This window comes from Agelaius phoeniceus, chromosome 24 (assembly GCF_051311805.1).
Source record: "Agelaius phoeniceus isolate bAgePho1 chromosome 24, bAgePho1.hap1, whole genome shotgun sequence".
Classification (NCBI taxonomy): Eukaryota; Metazoa; Chordata; class Aves; order Passeriformes; family Icteridae; genus Agelaius; species Agelaius phoeniceus.
In genome coordinates, this window is record NC_135288.1 from 8,223,521 (window position 1) to 8,244,106 (window position 20,586).

Sequence of the window (20,586 nt, forward strand, 5' to 3'; positions counted from 1 at the left end):
GACTCGAGCCAGGATTCTGGATCTGGATCTGCCAAAATCCTGATGCTGGAGGTGCTGGGAGCTGGAATTTGGGGCCAATCCTTCTGATCTTATCTTGGGTAATTATTTCTCCTTCTTTCCATGCCCTGATCCCACAAAAATGAGTGTCCTGCTCACCCTTGGGAATGTGCTGGGCTGGATCCAGGGTGAATCCATGGCTTTGCTAAACTGAAATCCCAGACTGGGATTAATTTTGGAGTTTTTTTGCAGTTTCCTGGGTGATTTTTTCCCTGCTGGGATTTGCAGCTCCTCAGAGTCCAGAGCTCTGCAGATCCTGCCATCCCTTCCCAAATCCCACTGTGAAAAACATCGGGAGAATCTTCAGGATTTTCCCAATTTGAGGTGCTGTGCACAACAACTTGGAAAAATTTGAATTATCCTGCTTTTCTTTATCATTCCCTTTAATTCCATAGGGATTCCTGGCTAGGAGGAAATTTTGGGGTTTTTGTGGGATGGGGGTGACTCAGCTGCTCCTTGGAATCTTGGAATTAAAAATCCAGGAAAAGCCTTCCAAGATACAAATCCAAGCATCCACCACTAAACCGTGTCCCCAAGTGCCACATCCAGGGGTTTTTGGGATGGGGATCCATCCCAAATCCCAGCCTGATGCCATAAATCCGTAATTCCAAAGAAATTGGGCAGTAGGACCTGCTAAAATGGAATTTTTGCCTCAGTTTCTCCCTCAGAACATTGGGCCCAAGGCTTTGGGATGCAGGCCTGCCTGGATTTAGGGAAGAGCAGAATCTTGGAGTCTCTGGCTCCATATCCAAGGACAAACTTCCCAAATCCCAGCCTGGTGCCATAAATCCATTGTTCCAAGGGAATTTAGTGGGAAGAGCTGCTAAAATGGAATTTTTGCCTCAGTTTCTCCCTCAGAACATTGGGAACAAATCGTTCCTCTCAGGCACTGCTCCCAAAGGCTTCGGGATGCAGGCCTGGCTGGATTTAGGGAATTGCAGTTAATTGGAGTCAGGATTGCTGGCATCTCCCACTCCATATCCAAGGACAGACTTCCCAAATCCTGACCTGGTGCTGTGGATCCATAATTCCCAGGGGATTTATCAGGAAGAGCTGATAAAATGGAATTCTTGCCTCAGTTTCTCCCTCGGAACATTGGGCCCAAGGCTTTGGGGCGCAGGCCTGGCTGGATTTAGGGAATTCTGCTTATCTCCCACTTTATAAAATTGCAGCCTGGCTCCTGGAAAGCTCCCGGGCTGTGGCTGGGAGGTTTTTGAGGACAGGGAGTGGGATAAGAAAACAATAACCAGGATCCGATTTCTGCGGAGGAGCCGAGGGAGGAGATAATTGGAGTCTCCAAGAGCTGCTGATAAGATCAGCCTCGGTTGCTATTTTCAGGCTCAGACAGCAGGGCTGGAGACACCGAAATAAATCCTAAAACCTGAGCTGCAGGCTCCCAAAGAGCTCTGTCTCCAAGGAAATCCATAAATATTGCAAGGTGTGGGATAGCGGGCCTGGCCTGGCCTGGTTTTCCCTGGGGGCACCTCAGGGGAAGGACTGAGGGGGAAAAGGAGGAATTAAGGAGGAAAATGGCTTTTTTCATTCCAAGAGGGAATTTGAAAACCTGCAATTCCTGCCAGGAAGGAGGCAGGGAATAACCAGAGCCTGGGCCAGGAGGCTGGAAAAAGAATTCCTGAGTGGAGTCAGCATCTCCTGATCCTGGCAGTGGCTCCAGGTGGGACCTCAGGCATCACCTGGAGGAAGAGAAAATAAACCTGGATTAGAAAATTTGGAGAGGGATTGATTCCCAAGCTCAGGCTATTCCCTAATTCCGTGATTCTGGGTGTCCCAGTGTCCCCATTCCTTGAATTATCCCTGATTTCCCTCATGGGGAGCAGGCAGGGCCAACGCTCCCAGGTGGGACTTTGGGGTGTCCTGGGCAGGGATAAGGGTTGGACTCTGGTCCCATGGATCCTCCCAGCTCAGGATATTCCCCATAGGGATGAAAATTCCAGGAAAATGCCCCCATTCCTTGAACGATTCCTAGTTCCCCGCAGCCCTTCCCTGCAATCAGGGAGTGTTTATCCCAGCGCTTCCCTTTCCATGGGAGCTTTTCCATGGCTCTTCCAAGCCTCTGCAGACATCAAACAGCTCATTTCCCTTGGCTTTGGGCCGTGAAATGGGCTGGAACAGCGGCTCCTAAACAACGGCATCAGCAATGCTGAGGGTGATTTAAAAGCCAGAAATTTTGGGGGTTTTTTTCCCCCCTCTCCTTTTTTAACGCTTTAAGTCCAACATTTTTCCACAGCTTTGCCCGTTCCCCTCTCTGGCTTTGCAGAGCAGGAAAGGGAAGGCGAGGAAAATTGGGATGAAATTCTCCTTAAGGCATTCTTGGGATCACCCTGCAGTGCTGGGAATTCACATCCTGCCCTGGTGGTGAATGGGGGATCCTGGTTAAATGGAAATAGGAGGATTTTTTTCCCTATTTTTTCATTTTTCTGGGCAAATCCAGAACAATCCAGAGAAATGAGAATTTTATTGTAGTTGCCCTGGGGAACAACAGCACCCAGGTGGTTTTGAGGATCCTAAAGGGCTTTTCCAACCTTTGATTCCCAAATTTAGCAGGGATTGGGACCCTCAAGAGCACAGCCATGAACCCACCTGGGTTTCCAGCCAGAACTGGGGAGAATTTTAACATTCCTGTGCTTCCCCTTGGACATTTTGGGACTCAACACTGCCTGTCAGAGCTTTTTTCCTCTCATTCCCACAAAGAAGTGGGAATTCAGAGGGAAAATCCTGTGTTTGGGGGCTTGGGCAGGATATAGAACACAAATTAATGAATTCTTTGTAATTAATAATATAATATCATATATATGATAAGATAATATAATATATTATAATATAAGATATGATAATATATGATAATTCTTTATGTTAATATAGAGAATTTTGCTGGGCAAATTTATGCAGATCCAGCCTCTTCTCCTTTGCTGTTTGCAAGCCAGAATCCCAAAATTTCAATTTTCCATCGCTCTGAGATGCGGGATTCTGGCTGGGAAGTGGATTTTACCTCGCATTCATCCTCATCATCCCCAGAACAATCTCTGCAGCATCCTCCTCCTCCTCCTGCTGCTGCTGCTGCTGCTGCTGCCTCCCTCCTCCTCCTCCTGCAGGGATGGGGACTTGGGGAATGTTGGAGAGGGACCAGCTAATTGTGACTAATTGAGAACCGCACTAATTGGGATATTTGGGATATTTAATCCCCGCTGCTGAAACCGTCCCGGGCTGCTCCATCAAAGGCCCCAGTGTCAGAGGCACAGAGGAGTTTTTGATGCCCGGGGCTGCTGCGGCCGCCGGCTCCAGCCTGGCTGGAGGGCAGAGCTGTTACTGGGGAATTCAAGCGGCAGACGCCGCTCCCGCCGGGCCCCGTCCGACCGCGCCGCGCTGGGAGCGGCTCAGCATTCCCGGGAATGGGGAGCAGCATTCCCAGGGAACGGGGCTCAGCATTCCCGGGAATGGGGAGCAGCATTCCCGGGAACGGGGAGCAGCATTCCCGGGAATGGGGCTCAGCATTCCCGGGAACGGCTCAGCATTCACAGGGAACGGCTCAGCATTCCCGGGAATGGGGCTCAGCATTCCCAGGAACGGGGCTCAGCATTCCCGGGAACGGGGCTCAGCATTCCCGGGAACGGGGAGCAGCATTCACAGGGAACGGGGCTCAGCATTCACAGGAACGGGGCTCAGCATTCCCAGGAACGGCTCAGCATTCCCGGGAATGGGGCTCAGCATTCCCAGGGAACGGGGCTCAGCATTCCCAGGAACGGGGCTCAGCATTCCCAGGGAACGGCTCAGGATTCCCGGGAATGGGGCTCAGCATTCCCAGGGAACGGGGCTCAGCATTCCTGGGAACGGGGCTCAGCATTCCCAGGGAACGGGGAGCAGCATTCCCGGGAACGGGGCTCAGCATTCCCAGGGAACGGCTCAGCATTCCCAGGAACGGGGAGCAGAGCAGGGATCACCCCGGGCCCTCCTGGGGCTGGGACCGCCGGGGCTCCGCACCTGGAGCCTTCCCAGAACTGGGAAATGGGGCTGGGACCCATTGGGAAATGGGGCTGGGACCCATTGGGAAATGGGGCTGGGATCCATTGGGAAATGGGGCTGGGACCCATTGGGAAATGGGGCTGGGATCCATTGGGAAATGGGGCTGGGATCCCCGGGATTCCTGGGATTCCTGTGCCTGGAGCCTTCCCAGAATGGACGGGAGCTCGCAGGCACTGGGAAAAGGGGCTGGGATCCATCGTGTTAGGAAAATCAATCCACAAACATCAGAGGTTTGTGTCCAAAAAGGAGACAGAGTCTTTTGGTTTTTTGTGGATTAATTTTCCTAACATTTGGGGAAAGGGCTGGGATCTATTGGGAAATGGGGCTGGGATCCATTGGGAAAAGGCTCCGTGATCCATTCCATAATCCCATAGGAAAAAGCTCCATGATCCATTGGGAAAAGGCTCCAAGATCCCTTGGGAATACACAGTCAGTCCCAGGGATGGCGTTTCCCTCTTGGATTTGGGATTTGGAGGGGAATTTGGGGGATTTTGCCTGTGTAAAACAAACATCCCAAGGCTGGGAACATCTGGAAGGCTCTGATTAGTGGGAACATCTGGAAGGCTCTGATTAGTGGGAACATCTGCTGTGGGTGTCTGGATTCCAGATGGGAGAGAACAGCTTGGAATTCCATCCAGGAAATCCAGGAAAACCAGGAAATGTGTCCTGGGGGGAGCACTGAGCAACGAGCTGAAAATCAGAAAGAAAATCTTTAAAAACCCCCAAAATTCCACCAAAAAAAAAACCCCAAAACCCACAAAACATCCCAAAAAGAAAGAGGGATTCCTTTGGGAAAATCAAAGGTGTGGGAAGGAAAAGGAATAAACTTAGAGCCTTGTGGAATAAACCCAAATATTGGGATTTATTATTAATGCAATGATCAATTATTTGTGCTCCCAAAGTGGGATTTTTTGAGGGAATTTTGGGGTTTTTATCCAGGCAGAGAATCCTGGAAAACAAATGGGGCAGCTGGACTTGGATGTGATCCCACAGCATCCCAGCACAATTCCAGCCTCATCCCACAGGGAATGGGGAAATGAAGGAAAGATTTGCAGCAGAAAATTCCCAAAATCCACTTTAGGACAATGCCAAGTCCTGGATGCCCTGGAGAACCTCAAGGCAGGGATTTCAATCCCACCTGGACACTTTTCCAATGATTCTCAGCTGCTTCCCTGAGGAAGGGGAGGAGGAACCCTGGAATTCCATCCCAGCTGAACCTTTTGGGATTCCAGGAGCGATCCCACAGCAACCCAGCCCAATTCCAGCCTCATCCTGCAGGGAATGAGGGAATGAAGATTTGCAGCAGGCAAATCCCAAATCCACCTTCATTCCCTGGAGAACCCCAAGGCAGGGATTTGCAGCCCTGAACAGGAACCTCCAGACAAAATAAACACCCAGCAGGGAATATTTATTTTAGGCACATTCCAGAGTCTCCATTTCTGGCAGTTTCCACTTCTCCTGGAATTCCACTTGACAGATCCCTTCATCTCCCTTCCCTGCGAGCTCCGGCTCCTTCCCCAGCGGGAATTTTCACTTGGGATTTGCACACACACACAGAGGTCAATATTTGGGAATTGTTCACACCTGGATTCTGCACACACAGGTCAATATTTGGGAATGGTTCACACCTGGATTCTGCACACACACACAGAGCTCAATATTTGGGAATTGTTCACACCTGGATTCTGCACACACACACAGGTCAATATTTGGGAATTGTTCACACCTGGATTCTGCACACACAGGTCAATATTTGGGAATTGTTCACACCTGGATTCTGCACACACAGGTCAATATTTGGGAATTGTTCACACCTGGATTTTGTGTGGATTCGCTCCTGCAGGACAGGGGGATTTGGGAGCAGATCTGGGAGCACATCTCAGCCTTACCCTGGTGTGAGAATTGCTAAAACCTAAGGGAAAAAACATCCCTAAAAGGTGATTTTTAATTAAAAATTCATTTTTAAGGTGCTGAGGTGCTGAATATTTGGGCTTGATGAGGGAAAAGGGAAAAGGGGAAGGAAAAGAGGAAAGGGGAAAGGGAAAGGGGAAAGGGGGAAAGGAAAAAGGAAGAGAAAAGAAAGGAAATCCCCACAATTTTACCCCCAGCTCCTCCTGCTGCCCCCAAATCTCCTCCACAGCACCAAAACCTCTCCCAAATCCCAGTTATTTGAGCATTCCCAAATCCCAGTTATTTGAGCATTCCTAAATCCCAGTGTGAACACTCCCAGATCCCAGTTTGGCCATTCCCAAATCCCAATTATTTGACCATTCCCAAATCCCAATTATTTGAGCATTCCCAGATCCCAGTTTGGCCATTCCAAATCCCATTTATTTGAGCATTCCCAAATCCCATTTATTTGACCATTCCCAAGTCCCAGTTATTTGAGCATTCCCAAGTCCCAGCCTGGGCGCTCCCAGCCCGGCCAGGGTGGGCAAACAAAGGCTGGGCCTGGGCTCCAGGCAGGAATCTCCAGCCAGGATGGAGCCAGGCACATTTCAGACACATTTACATTCCTGGAGCCCAGTCCAGCCCTAATCCTCCCCAAGATCTGCAGCCTCTGCTCTCCCCCAGCTTCCCTTCCCAAAGGGAAAAGGAGCTGGAGGTTTGGAAAAGGGCGTTTGGCCTGGGTTTGGGGTTTTTTTGGAGGGATTTTTATTTTTTCCCACCCTATCCCGTTCCCCTGTCCACAGGTTTGATCCCAAAAAATTGGGAATTTTCACTGGGAGCCAGGAAAAAATTCTGGGAAAAGTGAAAAGCTCCCAGACAGGCACTGAAGGAATCCCAGGGAGATAAAACTCGTTGGGAATTCCTGGGATTGACAGGAGGGGAAAAGAGGGAAAAAGAGGGAAAAAGAGGGAAAAAGGAGGAAAAAAAGAGGGGGAAAAGGAGGGAAATAAAAAGGGGGAAAAAGAGGGAAATCCCGGCTCCAGCGCAGCCAGGCGAGCAGGATCCCACCCCCGGGCAGGGATGTGGCGCCTGCAGGGAATTCGAGCCGTTCCCAAAGAAAATTGGGATTATTTCATTCCTGGCTCCGTGCCCAGGCTGGCGGGTTTTGGTGGAAATGATGGAAAAAAGGAGGAGATTCCCAAAAGTTGCTCAGATCTGTGGTTCCCGAGGTTTGGGGCTGTCCCGGGGAGTGGCTCCTGCAGGGGGGAGGGAAAGGGATTGAACCCAGAGTCCCAAAATTCACCTGGACTGGGACACAGAGAACTCCAAACTGCCCCAAAATCCACACAGAGAACTCCAAACTGCCCTAAAATCCACACAGAGAACTCAGAACTGCCCTAAAATCCACACTGAAAACTCCAAACTGCCCCAAATCCACACTGAAAACTCCAAACTGCCCCAAATCCACACAGAGAACTCCAAACTGCCCTAAAATCCACACAGAGAACTCAGAACTGCCCTAAAATCCACACTGAAAACTCCAAACTGCCCCAAAATCCACACAGAAAACTCCAAACTGCCCCAAATCCACACTGAAAACTCCAAACTGCCCCAAAATCCACATAGAAAACTCAGAACTGCCCCAAATCCACACTGAAAACTCCAAACTGCCCCAAAATGCACACAGAAAACTCCAAACTGCCCCAGAATCCACACTGAAAAATTCAAACTCCCCAAAATTCATGCAGAAAACTCCAAACTGCCCAAAATCCACACAGAAAATCCAAATTCCACCTGGATTTGGACATGGAAAACTCCAAACTCCCCTAAACTCCAAATTCTCCCAAAATCCACCTGGGTTTGGAACCAGAAAACTCCAAACTTCCCCAAATCCACACAGAAAATCCAAACTTGACAAAATCTGCGTGGATTTGGACCCAGAAAACTCCAAACCCCTGAAATCCACACAGAAAACTCCAAATTCCCCCCAAATCCACCCGGATTCAGACCCAGAATCTCTGGAAGTTCCAGGACCAGAATTTTCCATGGATCTCTCCCAGTCCCAGCCAAGCCCAGGGATAAAAGTGGAATTCCAGCTCTGGAATCGTGTCCCAGTTTTTGGGGACAAAGTGAAAAATTCCCAAAATATCCCAGGGATTGCCCACAGGCCCCCCCCCGCTCCGTCCCCTCTCAGATTTTCATTTTTCACTTTTCCTTTCCCATTTTTTTTGCCCTTTCCATGGTTTTTTTTTGGGAATCCAATATCCCGTGACCGCCTCCCATCCCCTCCCGCTCTTGGTCTGCAGATCAAAGCGACAAAAGAAATCAAAACCTGGGAGGAAAAGAAAACAGCTCCTGAAAAAAGTGGGAATTTTGGGAGAATTCCTGCACTTCCCACACGGCTCCAATCCCTGATTCCCTGGGAAATATCCCTGAGGGAGCATTCCATAGGAAAAAACCATAACAATGCCATGTTTTCCATGTTTTCCTGGCCCTTCCTTCTGCTTTCACGGGATCAGCACTCCCTGATTTTCCTGGATTCCCCTTTGGAATCTGCCCTTCCCAAATCCCCAAAATTCCCCAAAATTCCTCACCCCACATCCCAGTCCCGCAGGGGGATTGATCAGCTCCCAAACACTCAGGAGCAGGGAAGAGAATTAAAGATTTCTCCCAGATTTTCCGGGGGAAAAGGATTCCCCTTTGGAATCTGCCCTTCCCAAATCCCCCAAATTCCCCAAAATTCCTCACCCCACATCCCAGTCCCACAGGTCAGCACTCGGGACAAGGAGCAGGGAAGAGAATTAAAGATTTCTCCCGGATTTTTCCAGGTTCAATGACTCCAGAGCCACTGGGCATGGGCAGGGAGGAGGAACAGCTGGAAAATCCTGGAAAATCCTGGGAATTCCCTTTTCCCTGTGCTGGGAGAGCAGGAGAGGCCCCCGGGGCTGCAGGCTGAGCAAACCCCAGCCCAGAATTCCCATTTTCCCCGGGAATCACCTGCCCTGGAGGTGCCAGACTGATGATATCGGGGTTTGGCACCCAAATCCGCATTCCTCCGCAAACGCCGATTTAAATTCCTGGCTCCCCGAGCTCCCGGAGCCAGAAAAAAACGGGAATGGAACAAAAACCTGCGATGCCAGGATGAGATAAACGGGGTGGGCCAGGGACCGGCTCGGCCTGGGGGCTTTGGGGCTGGGGGGACCGGAGGGGACTCCAGAGATTCCCAAAAAATCCCAAAATCCCCGCTCCTCCCTTGGGGTCCTGAGCGGGATAAACCCATGGGATGGACCCGGGAATGGGGAGAGTTTGGGATTCTGGGATTGGGGAAAAGTCTGGGATTCTGGGATTGGGGGAGACTTTGGGATTCTGGGACTGAGGGGGAGTTTGGGATTCTGGGATTGGGGGAGAGTTTGGGATTCTGGGACTGAGGGGGAGTTTGGGATTGGGGGAGAGTTTGGGATTCCTGGTTTGAGGATGAGAAGAGTTTGGGATTCCTGGTTTGAGGAGGAGTTCAGGATTCCAGGATTTGAGGGAGAGTAAATAAATAAACTGGGAAAACTGTCTATATAAACTAGGGAAAACCATATATAAAAATATAATTATATATATTATATACTTTCTAAAAATATAAAATATATATAATTATATTTAGAAAAAATATAATTAGAGACATAATTATATATATTATAAATATATATATAATTATAATATATAATTTTATTTTGATATAAAGGATATAAAAGAGTTCAAGCCTGGGATTCCTTGGATTGTAGGAAAATCCAACATTTTCCTTGTCAAATACACCCAAATCTGAACCTGGGAGAGGATCCAAACCATTCCCAGGCCCCTGGAAAATGCAACTTTGCTGGAAAATCCTTGTCCCCTTCCTCCCCACCACACAGAAAAGAGTCACTGATTTATTTCTGATATTTCCCATCTCAATCCTTCATTTCCAACCCCAAAACAAAACCCAAATCAATCCCAAAGAAAACCCCAACCCCGTGCTGGTTACAAGTGCTACAGTGAAACAACCAAATTACAACACAAGAGCTCCCAATGCAGTGTGCGGCTCCGTGAGCGCCTGGTGAAGCACAAATTAAATATTCCAAGGGGGTTTTTGGGGTAAAAAGAGGCTAAAAAGCAGAATTCTGATGAAGAACGAGCTGGTGAGGACCTCAAAAATCAGCAGCAACTTCTGGAAGCAAAGCTGGACGAGCTGGGGATGAATGAGAACTCTGCAGGAACAGGGAGCGGTTTCAGGGTTAAAGTGGGGGGGTGGTTTTCAGTCCAAAGGCAGGAATTTGGGAATTTGGGAATTTTGGGAATTTTGGGAGCCATCCTCGCGCTAAGCCCCCAGCAGCATTCCCATGAAATCGGAGCCGGGCTGGACGGTGAGGGCAGCGCCGGCGCCGTTGTCCACGAAGATGGAGGCATACTGGCCGGCCTGTGGGGAAATAGGAAAAATGGGAATTTCTGCAGGGAAAACACGGGAAATCCCTCCCTCCAGCAGGAATCCGTGGAGTTTCAGCTTCCTTTTTAGCCAGGGCTGGGATTAAATGTGTGAGGTGGAATTTCTTGTTTGGAATCAGACGTTTGTTCGTTTTTATTTGTATCATTGTCCTATAAACTGAATTACGCAGCACTTTAACTAAAAACGGAGCCCTGTCTCTCTCTGCAAGGCCTCTGAGGCCTAAAGTGTCTAAATAAGAAATGACACCTAAATTATTTCTACTTTTTACTCAATAACCAGCTACCCATGGCCTGCAATGTGGAGTTTTTATCCAATGGCACAAAAGCACCAAAACCCAGGAGGAGGAGGAGGAGCAGAAGGAGCAGCCACCACCCCAAAACCCCCATCTTGCCCCATTTATTTCTTATTCTAAAGCCCCAAACTCTGAGTTTCCCAGCCTGGGACACCTCACCCTCCTACCCAAACTGCACACCCCCGATCCCAGCTCCACCATTCCCTTCTGGAAGCTTCTCCTCAGCCCCTGGGCAGTGCGGTGCTGTCCCGGGCCTCAGAAATCTGAAATTCCCAGCAGGAATTCAGCCCAAGTCTGGGGCTGAGCCGATGGAGTGGAAGAATTTTTGTGGCTTTGGAAGGAATTTGGTGTGGGTTTTTCTGGGTTTTTTTCCAAAAAATCTTCCCTGCCCTGGCGCCTTTTTGGGTGAAGTGGGTTCAGAGCCCCTCCTGGGAGGTGGGAAATCCCACTGGGAATAGAAATTCCCAAAGAAATCCCATCGGGAATGCAATCCCCATGAAATCCCATTGGGAATGGAATTTCAGTTCATTGGGAATGGAATTCCACTGGGAGTGCAATGCCAGGGGAGGGTTGGGAAATAAAAATGAATTAAAATTTATTATAAATATTGGATTTTTCTTTTTCCCATGCCTTCAATTCAGAGTGTGAAACCCCAGTCAAGTTTTCCTCCTGGTGCTGCCCCAGGTGAGGAATTTCCCTCCTTTAAATGTAGGAACAAAGAGGGTTTATTATTTAATTATTATTTATTTGCTACTTAGTTAATTATTTATTTTATTGTTCTTTATGAATAATAATTAATTTTAACATTATCATTAGTTATTGATTGATTTATTTATTATTTAATTATTTATTTGCTATTTATTTCCTGGAATTCCAGGGGAGGGTCCAGGAAGTAATTCCATGTCCTCCCCAGAGATTTGGGGCAGAAATTCCCAATTTTCAGGGCCTCACCTGCAGCTGCAGCAAGCCATGGACATAAACAGTGAAGATTTTGCTGTTGCTTTCCAGGCCAGCAATGACTTCCAAAGACCTAAAAGTAAGGAATAAACAGATTAAGAATATGAAAAGCTGGAGCCCCTTGGCACCTGCTCTGTCCAGTTAAACTCAGTTTTAAGCCTGGCTGGTTCCTGTCCATTGTTGTTTTTCCTTATTTTCCCAATTTAACCAACCCCTTTCCTCTTTTTTTTTTTTTTTTCTTAATTATTTTTCCCAGTGATGAATCCCTGCACATTCCATTGTGTTTTTTCCAGCAAAAATAACAAGAGGGAGCCCCTTGGCACCTGCCACTCAGCACAAACCCAGTTAAACTCAGTCTTAAGCCTGGCTTTTCCTTATTTTCCCAATTAAACCAACCCCTTTCCTCCTTTTCTTTTGTTTTTAATTATCTTTTCCCTGTGATGAATCTCTGCAAGTCCCAGCGAGTTTTTCCCAGGAGAAAGGAGAGGTTGGAAACCTTGGCAGCGGCTCAGGCGCGGCTGTGTCAGGTCCTGCCCCAGCCCTCCCCTGCTCCCCCTGAGCTTCTGGGGCTCATCCCAACCCCCCAGGGCTTTTCCAGCCCCATGGATGGATGGATGGATGGATGGATGGATGGGTGGGTGAGTCAGTGCTGGCATTCCCAGGAAATTCCACAGGGAATGTGTCCAGGCAGGCTCCCAGCGCTGCTGCCGGCCCGTCCGTCCCAGCCACGCGCGCCTGGCCTGGGACCTGCCCCAGATCCCTGCCCCAAACCCATCCTGAGGGAACCATCCCAGATCCATCCTGAGGGAACCATCCCAAATCCCTGCCCCAAACCCATCCTGAGGGATCTGGGACCTGCCCCAAACCCATCCTGAGGGAACCATCCCAGATCCATCCTGAGGGATCTGGGACCTGCCCCAAATCCCTGTCCCAAATCCCTGTCCCAAATCCCTGCCCCAAACCCATCCTGAGGGAACCATCCCAGATCCATCCTGAGGGAACCATCCCAAATCCCTGCCCCAAACCCATCCTGAGGGATCTGGGACCTGCCCCAGATCCCGGCCCCAAATCCATCCTGAGGAATCTGTCCCAAATCCCTGCCCCAAATCCCTGTCCCAAACCCATCCTGAGGGATCTGGGACCTGCCCCAAACCCATCCTGAGGGAACCATCCCAAACCCATCCTGAGGGATCTGGGACCTGCCCCAAATCCCTGTCCCAAATCCATCCTGATCATTCTGGGATCCCTGTCCCAAATCCATCCTGATTGCTCTGGGATCTGTCCCAAATCCATCCCGATCACTCCCACTGCTCTGGAACATGTCCCAAATCCATCCTGATTGCTCTGGGATCTGTCCCAAAGTCATCCTGATTTCTGGACCTGTGGATTTCTGGAGGAGCTCAGGGCAGGGCATTAAAATCAGCCTGGGAAGGAATTTGGGGTCTGGGGCCAAGGACAGAGCCACAGCTTTGCCCTCTGCTGGAAAAGCTCCTTTTCCAGCCCCTTCTTCCCTGGAAAAGGTCCCCAAATCCCCCTGAGGGAAAGAATTGCCAAAGTTGGCCGAGATGTTCAGAACTGTGGAAAATTAGAGGGAAAGAATCCCCTCAGTGCCCCTGGGGCGCCTCACGTGTGTCTGTGGCACAGGGACTCAATGCAGATCAGCACCCGCACGCTGTCCCGCGCCCGCAGCTGCCCTTTGCTCTTCAGCTCGCTGTGGTCTGGGAAAAACAGCAGGGAAAATGTCAGAAATCCCACAAATTCTGGGCTTTGAGGGACAGAGGGGCATCAGCAGCCCTGGGATGGCTGCAGGAGGTGCCAGAAGGTTCCTCCATATCTGATGGAGCCAAAGGCAAAGGATCCAAGGTGGATCCATCACTGGTCATCAGGGCAGAACCTCTGGAATATCTGGGAATTCTCTGGGGGTTCTCTGGGGGTTCTCGAGGGGTCGGGGCTCCCTGGGGCAGCACTCACCAATGTGGATGTTGGCTGAGAACTGGTAGATGCCGCCCACGGGGGCGGTGAAGCGCCCGGTGGCCAGGTTCAGCCCCGAGCCCCGCAGGAACGCGCCCTTGGCCACGGGCTGTGGAGAGAGAACAGAGCTGAGCCCCGGGCTGAGCCCAAACCCACCCCTGGGCTGAGCCCAAATCCCTGGGCTGAGCCCAAATCCCTGGGCTGCTCCCAAATCCCTGGGCTGAGCCCAAACCCACCCCTGGGCTGAGCCCAAACCCACCCCTGGGCTGAGCCCAAATCCCTGGGCTGAGCCCAAATCCCTGGGCTGCTCCTGGCTCCATCCCTGTGCTGATCCCAAATCCCTGGGCTGCTCTGGCTCTGCATTCCCCTTCCCCAGAGGGCACAAGCCCAAACCCGACTCCTCTTGTCCCTGGCTGCGGTGCCAGTTTGGCACCCAGAGCCTCCTACAGCAGCTCCGAGCCAGGAAAAATCAGGAATGAGTTGGGCACCTCATGCCTGAGGCACAGGAAGCAGCAGCCCACTGCTGGGATGGCTTAATTAGTCCCATTTTCCCTGCTAATTAATGAGGCAGCAGCTCTCCCTCCAGCCCTGCCCATGCCTCAGGGCTGATCCTGCCTGGCTGCCAAGCCAAGCTGCCAAAAGTTTGGGAAATAATGGAATGGTGGATTTTAAAAGAGGATCCCAGGTGGATCCATCAGGGATAGAACCTCTGGGATATCAGATTTTAAAAGAGGATCCCAGGTGGATCCATCAGGGATAGAACCTCTGGGATATCAGATTTAAAAAGGGGATCCCAGGTGGATCCATCAGTGGCAGAACCTCTGGAATAATGAATTTAAAAAGGGGATCCCAGGTGGATCCACCTCTGGCCTCCTTGGACACCTTCTCATGGATTTGTCTCTTCCTTTCAGCCCCAGAGGAGTTTCTGGGCCCAGCAGAAGCCCCACAGAGCCCTGGAGCTGATCTCCAGCAGGATGAGGCTGGGGTTCCTCACCAACTGGAAATTGTGGAGTTCCACCAAGGTCTTCTTGTCCACCAGCACCTGGCCCTTGAGCTTGCAGTGGAAGGCCTCCTCCAGGCGCCGCTGTGAGGGAGCCTCCTCCAGGGACAGCAGCAGCGGGGGCAGCTGGCTGGGCTGGGCTGAGATGGCCAGGGAGGCCCTGTGCTCCATGGCTTCTGAGGGGAAAAGGGGAATAAAACAAAATAAAATAAAATAAAATTAAATTAAATCTTTATTTAGTGGCCTGCCCATTCCTGTTCCTGTGATGGAACCTTCTCCAGGAACAGCAGCAGCTGGCTGGGCTGGGCTGAGATGGCCAGGGAGGCCCTGTGCTCCATGGCTTCTGAGGGGAAAAGGGAAATAAAACAAAATAAAATTAACTAAAATCTTCATTTAAGGGCCTGGCCTATGAAACCATTAATGTGTGCCTGGAATTCTGCACTTGGATCTTCAATTAAAGCCCAGCAGCACTGGGGGAACATTTTTGGTTGCCATTTTGGTTCACGGTTCTTCACCAAAACAAAACTCCTCCAGCCTTTAACACCCTTTACCTTGAATATCCTTTGGAAATCTTTGACTTTTTAAATCTTTTACCTTTTAAGATCTCCTTGAACTCCTGCAGAAGAACTTCCCTGGTGACTTCAGCTCCGGGAGCTCCTGGAGGTCCCTGAGGCCCGGGAGGCCCCGGAGGCCCCACCAGGCCTCGCTGAGGGAACAAGGGAAAATTTGGGATTAAAACCTGGGAATTGCAGAAAATCCTACAGGAACATCAGCAACGTGAGGGGGTTTGTTCCCAGAAAATTCCCGGTAATTTTTGGAGGACACTGAGGGATCAGGAAGGGCCAAGAGCTCTGAGAGTCCCTCAGAGATCTTTTTCCAGCTGCTGGGACTCCCATTCCCTGATAATCCTCTAAAATTCCATGGAAAAGCTGCCCAGACATTCAGAGGACGCAAAAAATGCCTCAAATAATTAAAATAATTAAAAGAATCCAAGATTGTCCAAGCAGCAGATGAAAAGTGCCACATGATTAATGAGCTGTCACTCAGCTCATTAATTTGAAATAAACCACTTGTCCACACCTTGATTAATTGATCCTTTGGGATACTTGGACTTTATCTCTTGGAAGGAAAAGAAAAACCCTGATTTTATTTTTAATGAGTGGGAAAATAACCTAGAAAAGGCTCAATTTGAGAGATGAGAAAGGCTCAGTTTGAGAGAGGCAGGTTCAAAATTCCCACATCTCCACTGCCAAAGCAAGAAGGCTCAAATTTCTCAAAAATGGAGAAATTAAACCCCCCAAAAAATGGAAATTCAGCACTCTTTGGGCTGGGAAAAGCTGGAACCTTGAGGATGAGCAGCAGGAAGGAAACTGGGACACGTGGGGTGCAAATCCTACCAATTTTTTGTCTTTGCCTTTGCATCTCCTCTTGGAGTTGCTGCCGTCGTCCGGGCGGTGCACGAAGGAGATCCAGGTCCTGCGGGGGTCTGTGATCCGTGCGTCTGCAGCCTCCAGGAGCTGGGGACAACCAGGACAAGGATCATGGAGGGATTGGCCTCAGGGGTCCCAAAAATCCAGCCTGGGCTGCTGGTGCTGCTTTTGGAGGACACTGAGGGTGGCCTTGAGGGATCAGGAGGAGCCAAGAGCTCCAAAAGTCCCTCAGAGATCTTCAAATTCCATGGAAAACCTTCTCAGATGCTTGTAAGGTGCTAAAAGTCCAGCCCAGGCGGCTTTTTGGAGGACACTGAAGGATCAGGAGGAGCCAAGAGCTCTGAGAGTCCCTCAGAGATCTTTTTGTAACTGCTGGGACTCCCATTCCCTGACAATCCTCTGAAATTCCAGGGAAAACCTGCCCAGATTCTCCTAAGATGCAAAAAAATCCAGTCTGGGCTGATCCTGCTTCTTTTGGAGGACACTGAGGGATCAGGAGGAGCCCGGAGCTCTGGAAGTCCCTCAGATCTCTTTTCCTGAGTCCCTCAGATCTCTTTTTCTGAGTCCCTCAGAGATCTTTTTCTGAGTCCCTCAGAGATCTTTTTCCCACTGCAGGGACTCCCATTCCCTGACAATCCCCTGCAATTCCATGGAAAACCCACCCAGATGTTCAGGGGATGGAAAAATGGATCATTCTGGGAACAATCCCAGAACCCACCTCGGGCGTTCTCTGCTGTTCCCGACATGAGGAAACATCAAAATTAAACATAAAAATTGAAGGAAATTCATGCAATGAGGTTGGGAAAAGGCAGGAAAATCCCAATAACTCCAGGAATAACTCTGGGAATGATCCCAGAACCCACCTTGAGAGTTCTCTGCTGTTCCCAACATGGAGAACAATGAAAATTAAACAAAAACCCAAAGAGAATTGATGAAATGAGCCCGAAATCAGTGCAGAAATGGCAGGAAAATCCCAATAACTCCAGGATAACTCCAGGAATGACCCAAACCCACCTTGGGCTGCTCCTCGCTGTTGGCCAGGGAGGTGTTCAGGGGCTCCGGGTGCTCCTTCCTGCCCCTCCTGTCCCTGTCCCTGTCCCTCCTGGCCGCTGTCACCACGCGGGGACACAGCTGGTGGCACAGCAGCGCCAGCAGCAGCCACCAGCCCGGCATGGTGGCAGCGAGGAAAAGCCAATTTGTGTCCCAAAAAAATCCAATTTGTGTCCCAAAAAATTGGAATTGGCCAGGTCAGGGTCAAGGAGCCGGGGGGGAAATGATCCAGGACCAAAAAAATCAGATTTGTGTCCAAAAAAATCTGAATTTATTAGGTCAGGATCAAGGAGCCAGGGGTAAAATGCTCCAGTACCAATAAAAATCCAAATTAACCAGGTCAGGGCCAAAGAGCCAGGTGTAAAATGCTTCAATACCAATAAAAACCCAAAAACCCCAAATTAATCAGGTCAGGATCAAGAAGCTGGAGGAAAGTCCTTCAGGAGCAATTAAAAAAAAAATCAGATTTGTCTCTAAAATAAATCCAGAATGAAGCAAGTGAAAAGGATCCAAGCAGTCAGCAATAAAAAACCAGATTTGTGTCCAAAATAAATCCAAATGAACCAGGTCAGAATCAAGGAGCTGGAGGAGAATCCTTCAGGAGCAAAAAAACCCAGATTTCTCTCTAAAATAAATCCAGAATTAAGCAGGTGAGAAGGATCCAAGCAGATTTGTGTCCAAAACCATCCAAATTCCAGGAGGTTCCAAGCAGCCAGGTGCAAAATCCTTCAGGACCAAAAAAACCCAGATCTGTGTCCAAAAACATCCAAATTCCAGAAGGTTCCAAGCAGCTCCTCGGGATGGAAAAGCTGGAGATTAATTTGTTTGGAATTTGTTTGGAATTCTGGATCCTCAGGAGATGAAGCTGAGTCCGTGGGAGCTTCCCAGAAATCCCAGAGGCGAGGGGCTGCTCTGCCCTAAATCCCGCCTAAAACCGGTTTTAAAGGCACTCAGCACCCCCGAATGGGGCTTGAAACTGGTTTTACTCAGCCCCTTCTGACCCCAAGCCGGATTTAAAGCTGGTTTTACTCTGCCCCCCCAGATAGGGCTTGAAACTGGTTTTAAAGGCTCTAAACCCTCCCAGGTTCGGTTTAAAGCTGGTTTTAAAGGCTCTAAACCCTCCCAGGTTGGGTTTAAAGCTGGTTTTAAAGGTGCTGGAAGCCGCAGGGCAGGGCTGGGCCCGGCTCAGGCGGGGTTTAGCCAGGCTGGGCTCAGAGCCCGGGACCACCCCGGCCATTCCCGGCACAAATCCTGGAACTGCGCTCGGCGCTGCGGGGAATCGGAACCCAGGGAAGCGCCGGCATCCCGGCCTTGGAGGGACAAAACCCAGCCCCGCACCCCAAAACAGATCCCAAAATACAGATCCCAAAATACGGATCCCAAAATACGGATCCCAAAATACGGATCCCAAAAACCAGATCCCAAAATACAGATCCCAAAATGCGGATCCCAAAATACGGATCCCAAAAACCAGATCCCAAAAACCAGATCCCTCAGACCCCCAAAAATCCCTCACAGCCCAAAAACCAGATCCTTCACATCCCAAAACAATTCTTCACACCCCAAGAAACAAATCCCAAAAAACAACTGTCACACCCCAATAAACAAACCCCTCACATCCCAAAAAACAAACTCCAAAACCCAAACCTCTCACACCCCAAAAAACAGATCCCATACAACAAATCAGTCACACCCCAAAAACCAAATCCCTCAAATCCCAAAAGAGAAACCCCTCACATCCCCCCCAAAAAATCCCTCACACCCTAAAAAACAAATCCCTCAAAACAAATCCTTCACATGCCCAAAACCAAATTCCTCACACCCGAAAAAACAAATCCTAAACCTCAAATTCCTTACATCCCAAAAAATAAATCTCAAAAAACATATCCCAAAAAACAACCCCAACCCCCAACGCCTCACACCCCCCCAAGAAAACCCCAAAACCCAAACCCCGAATTCCTCACGCTCCAGGAGCTCCGCGGGGGGAAGCGAAACCTCCCGAGCCCGGCAGGAGCAGGTGGAGCTTCCCGAAGTTTTTCCTTTTTTCAGTTTTCCCCTAAAAAATCCCCGCAACCCCCGGCGCTGTCACGGGGCAGGAGCGCGCGGGTTCCCCAGACCCCGAACCCCAAATCCCAAACCCCAATCCCAAATCCCAAACCCCAATCCCAGATCCCAAACCCCAAATCCCAGATCCCAAACCCCAAACCCAGATCCCAAACCCCAAATCCCAGCTCCTGCCGCGGCTCCGGCTCCTCGCGGCTTCCCGGAGGAGTTTCCAGTTTCCATCAACTCCCAGAAAAGGAGGAGGAAAAAAAACAGGGAAAAAAAAAAAAGGGAAAAAGGAGGAGCCGCAGGCGCCGCTCCACGATCCCATGAAATTCCCCGATAATGGAACTGCCCCAGGTTGGGACCGGCGCCCGCTTCCTCCCTGCGCATCCCTGCAAAATCCGATCCCTTTGGGGATTTTATCCCAGAAAAATCAAAAATCAGCTGCTTTATTTTTAAATTTATCCCAGGAAATTCAGCTTTTTTGTTTGGATTTGATGCCACAAAAATCAGGTTTTTTATGGAATTTATCCCAGCGAAATCAGCTTTTCTTTTGGGATTTATCCCGGGGAAATCAGTTTCTTGGGGGATTTTATCCCAGGAAAATCAGCTTTTTTTGGGGAATTTATCCCAGAAAAATCAGTGGTTTTTTGGGATGTATCCCAGGAAAATCAACTTTTTTGGGGGGGATTTTATCCCAGGGAAATCAGGAGGGTTTTGGGAATTTCTCACAGGAAAATCAGCTTTTTTGGGGAATTTTATCCCAGGGAAATCAGGGTTTTTTGGGAATTTGGAGCACCTGGCAGGGCTGGAAATCCCTGCCTTGGGATAAACCCCAGCCTGGACAGAGCAGAATCCCTGTTTCATTTCCCAGTTTTGTGGACAAGGAGAAAAAAATTTATGGATTGGGAGGAAAACTCTGGATCTTGGGGAAACTGAGGCACGGGACACTCCCAACCCAAAATCCAAAAAAATCAAATTTTTTTTTCCTGTTTTCTTGGCAACACCTCCAGAAAAATGTGGAATTTGGGGACATGAAAAAATGGAAAAAAAATGGAATTTGGGAAGGGAAAAAAAAAAGAATAAAATGGATTTTGGGAATGGGAAGAAATGGAACCCTGGAATTTGGGAAGGGGAAAAATGGAAAAATCTGGAATTTGGGAAGGGAAAAAAAGGAAAAAAAAACCCTGGAATTTGAGAACAGGAAAATAGGGGGAAAATGGGAATTTGGGAATAGGAAAAATGGAAAAAACCTGGAGTTTGAGAATGGGAAAAACAGAAACCCCTGGGATTTGGGGAGGGCAAAGTCCCGCTGGAACGTCCCCAGCACGGCAGGAGTTAAAGCAGCTCAGCCCAGCACATTCCAGGCGGGATTTGTTGC

At 49.5% G+C, this 20,586-nt stretch overlaps 1 protein-coding gene across 1 annotated transcript; it reads right to left on the reverse strand.

Moving 5' to 3' along the window:
* Positions 1-9,685: 9,685 nt before the first annotated feature.
* C1QTNF12 (C1q and TNF related 12) lies at positions 9,686-18,525 on the reverse strand. Its single transcript, XM_054647960.2, has 8 exons — positions 17,124-18,525; positions 16,077-16,196; positions 15,274-15,385; positions 14,674-14,855; positions 13,680-13,788; positions 13,336-13,426; positions 11,703-11,781; positions 9,686-10,432 (listed from the first exon to the last, which is right to left on the reverse strand). The coding sequence occupies exons 1-8, from the start codon at positions 17,280-17,282 to the stop codon at positions 10,334-10,336; spliced, it is 951 nt and encodes a 316-aa protein (XP_054503935.2). The 5' UTR covers positions 17,283-18,525; the 3' UTR covers positions 9,686-10,333.
* Positions 18,526-20,586: the final 2,061 nt, after the last annotated feature.